The sequence below is a fragment of the Ranitomeya imitator genome, chromosome 1 (genome assembly GCF_032444005.1).
Source record: "Ranitomeya imitator isolate aRanImi1 chromosome 1, aRanImi1.pri, whole genome shotgun sequence".
Taxonomy (NCBI): domain Eukaryota; kingdom Metazoa; phylum Chordata; class Amphibia; order Anura; family Dendrobatidae; genus Ranitomeya; species Ranitomeya imitator.
Window position 1 is genome coordinate 5,359,762 of NC_091282.1, and position 9,250 is coordinate 5,369,011.

The 9,250-nt window shown below is 45.8% G+C and overlaps 1 protein-coding gene across 1 annotated transcript in view; it reads right to left on the reverse strand.

Annotated features, from left to right (window-relative positions):
• The window catches only part of CA9 (carbonic anhydrase 9), a 290,038-nt gene extending 280,989 nt beyond the window's left edge, over positions 1-9,049 (reverse strand). The window contains exon 1 of the mRNA XM_069745328.1: positions 8,925-9,049. Coding sequence (XP_069601429.1) covers positions 8,925-9,036 — 112 coding nt within the window. The 5' untranslated portion in view covers positions 9,037-9,049. The remainder of the gene's footprint in view (positions 1-8,924) is intronic.
• Between the last annotated feature and the right edge of the window lie 201 nt (positions 9,050-9,250).

The window sequence follows — 9,250 nt, forward strand, 5'->3', positions numbered from 1 at the left end:
GCCCACCACTGGGCCACCCTCCACATCATGCTCCATATCAGACACATCACTACCCCCTCCGTTACCACAAACAGAGGCAGCGCCCTGCGTGTCATGGCCTGTAATCTCCCCGCTCCCTCGCTGCGGACCCACAACAGAGGCCGAGCCGGGGTGGGTAGCAGGTGCCGCACAGCGGGATCGGGGGGCCCCAGAGAGGGGGACATACAGGAATTTCTGCACAGTAGATGTTTTCTGCTTATTCCTTTTCTTGGCCTTTCTCTTCATCCCCCTCCTGGTTGCCTCGTCCTCGCAGATCTCATCCCCGAACCTCAGCTGGTTAAAACGGATCGGGGACTCGATCTGCCGGATCTGCTGCATGACGAGGCAGCCCCCTTCACTGCTACTACTCCCACCATCCTCATCCTCCCCCTCGCTCCCGCTGTCCCCTGAAGGGCCAGAATCTGACGGGAGAGCCACCTGTTCGGGGGCTATCCCGCTATGCGACGCCTGGAGATCTCTTACCAGGCCACCAGGCGGTGGGTAGGGCACGAGCTCCTCCTCACATTCCTCTTCCTCATCATCCTCCTCCACCACCTCCTCCACCACCTGACCGGAGCTCCGTGACCCCTCCAGAGCCCCACCGGCCATGGCTCTGAACCGGTCATCGTTCTCCAGCTTTTCACGGAAGGGCCCGCTGCCATCCAGGATCTCACATCTCCGGCTTTCCTGGTCTTGTATGGATTTTTTGATCTTCTTGACCGCGGCGGATAGCTCGGCCTTCTTATTGCCGGAGGCCCTTTCTGACCTCTCCTTAGCTACCCTCAACTCCCCCCAGAGGGATTTTAGCTTCCTTGAGGCGTCCTCATACTCGCAGAGGTGCGCATGGATGCGGGAACCATAGCCCACGGCGGATTCTCTACCCGCCTTGGTGCCCCAACCAAGAGGCACCGCTGCAGCACCCCTGCTCATACTAGGCCTACCTCCGGGGGAAGGAGCCGCCGCGGCCTCAGGGGTCCTCCGGGTCTTCATGTTTGATCCTTGGCCAGATCTTGTGGCCCTAGCCGGAGTTGGAGTCCTCCCACCCCACGCTGGCTTGGACTGGGAGGTGGGAGCCGGGGGCCCAGCCCCGGAGGCCAGTCCCAAAATGAGCCTACTTTCCTGGGAAGGGGGAGACAAAAAGTCCTGGATGGAAAACTTTACCTCCCTTCCCAGGAGCTCTCTCTAGGCAGCAAACAGAACATACGGCAAGCAGGCTCCGCCTCTTCCTGTATGACACTCCAGAGCTGCACTCACTATTCTGCTGGTGCAGTCACTGTGTACATACATTACATTACTGATCCTGAGTTACCTCCTGTATTATACTCCAGAGCTGCAGTCACTATTCTGCTGGTGCAGTCACTGTGTACATACATTACATTACTGATCCTGAGTTACCTCCTGTATTATACTCCAGAGCTGCAGTCACTATTCTGCTGGTGCAGTCACTGTGTACATACATTACATTACTGATCCTGAGTTACATCCTGTATTATATTTCAGAGCTGCACTCACTATTCTGCTGGTGCAGTCACTGTGTACATACATTACATTACTGATCCTGAGTTACATCCTGTATTGTATTCCAGGGCTGCGCTCACTATTCTGCTGGTGCAGTCACTGTGTACATACATTACATTACTGATCCTGAGTTACCTCCTGTATTATACCCCAGAGCTGCACTCACTATTCTGCTGGTGCAGACACTGTGTACATACATTACATTACTGATCCTGAGTTACCTCCTCTATTATACCCAAGAGCTGCACTCACTATTCTGCTGGTGCAGTCACTGTGTACATACATTACATTACTGATCCTGAGTTATATCCTGTATCATATTTCAGAGCTGCACTCACTATTCTGCTGGTGCAGTCACTGTGTACATACATTACATTACTGATCCTGAGTTACATCCTATATTGTACTCCAGAGCTGCACTCACTATTCTGCTGGTGCAGTGACTGTCTACATACATTACATTACTGATCCTGAGTTACATCCTGTATTAAACTCCAGAGCTGTACTCACTATTCTGCTGGTGCAGTCACTGTGTACATACATTACATTACTGATCCTGAGTTACCTCCTCTATTATACCCCAGAGCTGCACTCACTATTCTGCTGGTGCAGTCACTGTGTACATACATTACATTACTGATCCTGAGTTATATCCTGTATCATATTTCAGAGCTGCACTCACTATTCTGCTGGTGCAGTCACTGTGTACATACATTACATTACTGATCCTGAGTTACATCTTGTATTATATTTCAGAGCTGCACTCACTATTCTGCTGGTGCAGTCACTGTGTACATACATTACATTACTGATCCTGAATTACATCCTATATTGTACTCCAGAGCTGCACTCACTATTCTGCTGGTGCAGTGACTGTCTACATACATTACATTACTGATCCTGAGTTACATCCTGTATTAAACTCCAGAGCTGTACTCACTATTCTGCTGGTGCAGTCACTGTGTACATACATTACATTACTGATCCTGAGTTACATCCAGTATTAAATTCCAGAGCTGCACTCACTATTCTGCTGATGCAGTCACTGTGCACATACATTACATTACTGATCCTGAGATACCTCCTGTATTACACTCCAGAGCTGCACTCACTATTCTGCTGGTGCAGTCACTGTGTACAGACATTACTGATCCTGAGTTACATCCTGTATTATACTCCAGAGCTGCACTCACTATTCTGCTGCTGCAGTCACTGTGTACATACATTACTGATCCTGAGTTACATCCTGTATTATACTCCAGAGCTGCACTCACTATCCTGCTGCTGCAGTCACTGTGTACATACATTACATTACTGATCCTGAGTTACATCCTGTATTACACTCCAGAGCTGCACTCACTATTCTGCTGCTGCAGTCACTGTGTACATACATTACATTACTGATCCTGAGTTACATCCTGTATTATACCCCAGAGCTGCACTCACTATTCTGCTGGTGCAGTCACTGTGTACATACATTACATTACTGATCCTGAGTTACATCCTGTATTATACCCCAGAGCTGCACTCACTATTCTGCTGGTGCAGTCACTGTGTACATACATTACATTACTGATCCTGAGTTACATCCTGTATTACACTCCAGAGCTGCACTCACTATTCTGCTGCTGCAGTCACTGTGTACATACATTACATTACTGATCCTGAGTTACATCCTGTATTATACCCCAGAGCTGCACTCGCTATTCTGCTGGTGCAGTCACTGTGTACAGACATTACTGATCCTGAGTTACATCCTGTATTATACTCCAGAGCTGTGCTCACTATTCTGCTGGTGCAGTCACTGTGTACATACATTACATTACTGATCCTGAGTTACATCCTGTATTATACCCCAGAGCTGCACTCACTATTCTGCTGGTGCAGTCACTGTGTACATACATTACATTACTGATCCTGAGTTACATCATGTATTATACCCCAGAGCTGCATTCACTATTCTGCTGGTGCAGTCACTGTGTACATACATTACATTACTGATCCTGAGTTACATCCTGTATTATACTCCAGAGCTGCACTCACTATTCTGCTGGTGCAGTCACTGTGTACATACATTACATTACTGATCCTGAGTTACATCCTGTATTATACCCCAGAGCTGCACTCACTATTCTGCTGGTGCAGTCACTGTGTACATACATTACATTACTGATGCTGAGTTACATCCTGTATTATACTCCAGAGCTGCACTCCCTATTCTGCTGCTGCAGTCACTGTGTACATACATTACATTACTGATCCTGAGTTACATCCTGTATTACACTCCAGAGCTGCACTCGCTATTCTGCTGCTGCAGTCACTGTGTACATACATTACATTACTGATCCTGAGTTACATCCTGTATTATACTCCAGAGCTGCACTCACTATTCTGCTGCTGCAGTCACTGTGTACATACATTACTGATCCTGAGTTACATCCTGTATTATACTCCAGAGCTGTGCTCACTATTCTGCTGGTGCAGTCACTGTGTACATACATTACATTACTGATGATGATCTTTATTTTTATAAAAATTACTGATCCTGAGTTACATCCTGTATTATACTCCAGAGCTGCACTCACTATTCTGCTGCTGCAGTCACTGTGTACATACATTACTGATCCTGAGTTACATCCTGTATTATACTCCAGAGCTGTGCTCACTATTCTGCTGCTGCAGTCACTGTGTACATACATTACATTACTGATCCTGAGTTACATCCTGTATTATACTCCAGAGCTGCACTCACTATTCTGCTGCTGCAGTCACTGTGTACATACATTACTGATCCTGAGTTACATCCTGTATTACACTCCAGAGCTGCACTCACTATTCTGCTGGTGCAGTCACTGTGTACATACATTACATTACTGATCCTGAGTTACATCCTGTATTATACTCAAGAGCTGCACTCACTATTCTGCTGGTGCAGTCACTGTGTACATACATTACTGATCCTCAGTTACCTCCTGTATTATACTCCAGAGCTGCACTCACTATCCTGCTGGTGCAGTCACTGTGTACATACATTACATTACTGATCCTGAGTTACATCCTGTATTATACTCCAGAGCTGCACTCACTATTCTGCTGGTGCAGTCACTGTGTACATACATTACATTACTGATCCTGAGTTACATCCTGTATTATACTCCAGAGCTGCACTCACTATTCTGCTGGTGCAATCATTGTGTACACACATTACATTACTGATCCTGAGTTACATCCTGTATTATACTCCAGAGCTGCACTCACTATTCTGCTGGTGCAATCATTGTGTACACACATTACATTACTGATCCTGAGTTACATCCTGTATTATACCCCAGAGCTGCACTCACTATTCTGCTGGTGCAGCCACTGTGTACATACATTACATTACTGATCCTGAGTTACATCCTGTATTATACTCCAGAGCGGCACTCACTATTCTGCTGGTGCAGTCACTGTGTACATACATTACATTACTGATGATGATCTTTATTTTTATAAAAATTACTGATCCTGAGTTACATCCTGTATTATACTCCAGAGCTGCACTCACTATTCTGCTGGTGCAGTCACTGTGTACATACATTACATTACTGATCCTGAGTTACATCCTGTATTATACCCCAGAGCTGCACTCACTATTCTGCTGGTGCAGTCACTGCGTACATACATTACTCATGAGCGATACTGTATCTCACATTTTCGGCTTAGATACACAGTCCTGGCAGATTCCTCTTAGCAGATCATAAGATATTGTGTGGATCTGAAATGATGTATCTAAGCCTGTTATGTGTGATACAATCTCAGATCCACACAATTCTCAATCAGCTGCTGAGATGAATCTGCTTAGACTGTGTATCTAAGTCTAACATGTTTATCACTGTCTGCTGAGTTCTGTATCTAAGCTTATACTGTGTGATACTATCTTCTGTGCCACTGTATCTCATCCATTAATGTGGGATACTGTCTGCTGAGTTGTGTATCTCATCCATTAATGTGGGATACTGTCTGCTGAGTTGTGTATCTCATCCAGTAATGTGGGATACCGTCTGCTGAGTTGTGTATCTCATCCATTAATGTGGGATACCGTCTGCTGAGTTGTGTATCTCATCCAGTAATGTGGGATACTGTCTGCCGAGTTGTGTATCTCATCCATTAATGTGGGATACTGTCTGCTGAGTTGTGTATCTCATCCATTAATGTGGGATACTGTCTGCCGAGTTGTGTATCTCATCCATTAATGTGGGATACTGTCTGCCGAGTTGTGTATCTCATCCAGTAATGTGGGATACCGTCTGCTGAGTTGTGTATCTCATCCAGTAATGTGGGATACTGTCTGCTGAGTTGTGTATCTCATCCATTAATGTGGGATACTGTCTGCCGAGTTGTGTATCTCATCCATTAATGTGGGATACTGTCTGCTGAGTTGTGTATCTCATCCAGTAATGTGGGATACTGTCTGCTGAGTTGTGTATCTCATCCATTAATGTGGGATACTGTCTGCTGAGTTGTGTATCTCATCCAGTAATGTGGGATACTGTCTGCTGAGCTGTGTATCTCATCCATTAATGTGGGATACCGTCTGCTGAGTTGTGTATCTCATCCAGTAATGTGGGATACTGTCTGCTGAGTTGTGTATCTCATCCAGTAATGTGGGATACTGTCTGCTGAGTTGTGTATCTCATCCATTAATGTGGAATACTGTCTGCTGAGTTGTGTATCTCATCCAGTAATGTGGGATACTGTCTGCTGAGTTGTGTATCTCATCCAGTAATGTGGGATACTGTCTGCTGAGTTGTGTATCTCATCCAGTAATGTGGGATACTGTCTGCTGAGTTGTGTATCTCATCCATTAATGTGGGATACTGTCTGCTGAGTTGTGTATCTCATCCAGTAATGTGGGATACCGTCTGCTGAGTTGTGTATCTCATCCAGTAATGTGGGATACTGTCTGCTGAGTTGTGTATCTCATCCATTAATGTGGGATACTGTCTGCTGAGTTGTGTATCTCATCCAGTAATGTGGGATACCGTCTGCTGAGTTGTGTATCTCATCCAGTAATGTGGGATACTGTCTGCTGAGTTGTGTATCTCATCCATTAATGTGGGATACTGTCTGCTGAGTTGTGTATCTCATCCAGTAATGTGGGATACTGTCTGCTGAGCTGTGTATCTCATCCATTAATGTGGGATACCGTCTGCTGAGTTGTGTATCTCATCCAGTAATGTGGGATACTGTCTGCTGAGTTGTGTATCTCATCCAGTAATGTGGGATACTGTCTGCTGAGTTGTGTATCTCATCCATTAATGTGGAATACTGTCTGCTGAGTTGTGTATCTCATCCAGTAATGTGGGATACTGTCTGCTGAGTTGTGTATCTCATCCAGTAATGTGGGATACTGTCTGCTGAGTTGTGTATCTCATCCAGTAATGTGGGATACTGTCTGCTGAGTTGTGTATCTCATCCATTAATGTGGGATACTGTCTGCTGAGTTGTGTATCTCATCCAGTAATGTGGGATACCGTCTGCTGAGTTGTGTATCTCATCCAGTAATGTGGGATACTGTCTGCCGAGTTGTGTATCTCATCCAGTAATGTGGGATACCGTCTGCTGAGTTGTGTATCTCATCCATTAATGTGGGATACCGTCTGCTGAGTTGTGTATCTCATCCAGTAATGTGGGATACTGTCTGCTGAGTTGTGTATCTCATCCAGTAATGTGGGATACTGTCTGCTGAGTTGTGTATCTCATCCAGTAATGTGGGATACTGTCTGCTGAGTTGTGTATCTCATCCATTAATGTGGGATACCGTCTGCTGAGTTGTGTATCTCATCCATTAATGTGGGATACTGTCTGCCGAGTTGTGTATCTCATCCAGTAATGTGGGATACGTCTGCCGAGTTGTGTATCTCATCCATTAATGTGGGATACTGCCTGCTGAGTTGTGTATCTCATCCATTAATGTGGGATACCGTCTGCTGAGTTGTGTATCTCATCCAGTAATGTGGGATACTGTCTGCTGAGTTGTGTATCTCATCCAGTAATGTGGGATACTGTCTGCTGAGTTGTGTATCTCATCCATTAATGTGGGATACCGTCTGCTGAGTTGTGTATCTCATCCATTAATGTGGGATACTGTCTGCTGAGTTGTGTATCTCATCCATTAATGTGGGATACCGTCTGCTGAGTTGTGTATCTCATCCAGTAATGTGGGATACTGTCTGCTGAGTTGTGTATCTCATCCAGTAATGTGGGATACTGTCTGCTGAGTTGTGTATCTCATCCAGTAATGTGGGATACTGTCTGCTGAGTTGTGTATCTCATCCATTAATGTGGGATACCGTCTGCTGAGTTGTGTATCTCATCCATTAATGTGGGATACTGTCTGCTGAGTTGTGTATCTCATCCATTAATGTGGGATACCGTCTGCTGAGTTGTGTATCTCATCCAGTAATGTGGGATACTGTCTGCTGAGTTGTGTATCTCATCCAGTAATGTGGGATACTGTCTGCTGAGTTGTGTATCTCATCCATTAATGTGGGATACCGTCTGCTGAGTTGTGTATCTCATCCATTAATGTGGGATACTGTCTGCTGAGCTGTGTATCTCATCCATTAATGTGGGATACTGTCTGCAGAGTTGTGTATCTCATCCATTAATGTGGGATACTGTCTGCTGAGTTGTGTATCTCATCCAGTAATGTGGGATACTGTCTGCTGAGTTGTGTATCTCATCCAGTAATGTGGGATACTGTCTGCTGAGTTGTGTATCTCATCCATTAATGTGGGATACTGTCTGCTGAGTTGTGTATCTCATCCATTAATGTGGGATACCGTCTGCTGAGTTGTGTATCTCATCCAGTAATGTGGGATACTGTCTGCTGAGTTGTGTATCTCATCCAGTAATGTGGGATACCGTCTGCTGAGTTGTGTATCTCATCCATTAATGTGGGATACCGTCTGCTGAGTTGTGTATCTCATCCAGTAATGTGGGATACTGTCTGCTGAGTTGTGTATCTCATCCAGTAATGTGGGATACTGTCTGCTGAGTTGTGTATCTCATCCAGTAATGTGGGATACTGTCTGCTGAGTTGTGTATCTCATCCAGTAATGTGGGATACTGTCTGCTGAGTTGTGTATCTCATCCAGTAATGTGGGATACTGTCTGCTGAGTTGTGTATCTCATCCAGTAATGTGGGATACTGTCTGCTGAGTTGTGTATCTCATCCAGTAATGTGGGATACTGTCTGCCGAGTTGTGTATCTCATCCAGTAATGTGGGATACCATCTGCTGAGTTGTGTATCTCATCCATTAATGTGGGATACCGTCTGCTGAGTATCTAAGCCTGTGCGATGTGATACAGTCTCCGCGGTCCACACATGGGGGTCACTCACCTGCCGGGTGCTGCTGGTGGTCTTCCTCCTCTTGGGGGTCGTCGGTGGTCCCGCGGGTCCCCGGTTGCACACAGATGAGGATCATCAGCGCCCCCAGTCCCCGCAGCCCCATGTCCGTGCTGTGATCTCCGCAGAGCCTGTGTGCAGAGTCAGTCCAGGACAGGGATTGGAGGCGGTGCGTCTATGGGGCAGTGAACCTTGTGGATGTGAGCACAGAGCCTCCAAAAAGCTGAACATTGTCAGGTGCATTAGTGCTCACCCCCGATTCAGGACTTTGTAGGACCATCTGTCGCTGCAGTTAATGGGGTCTGTCTCTCCTCCTTTCT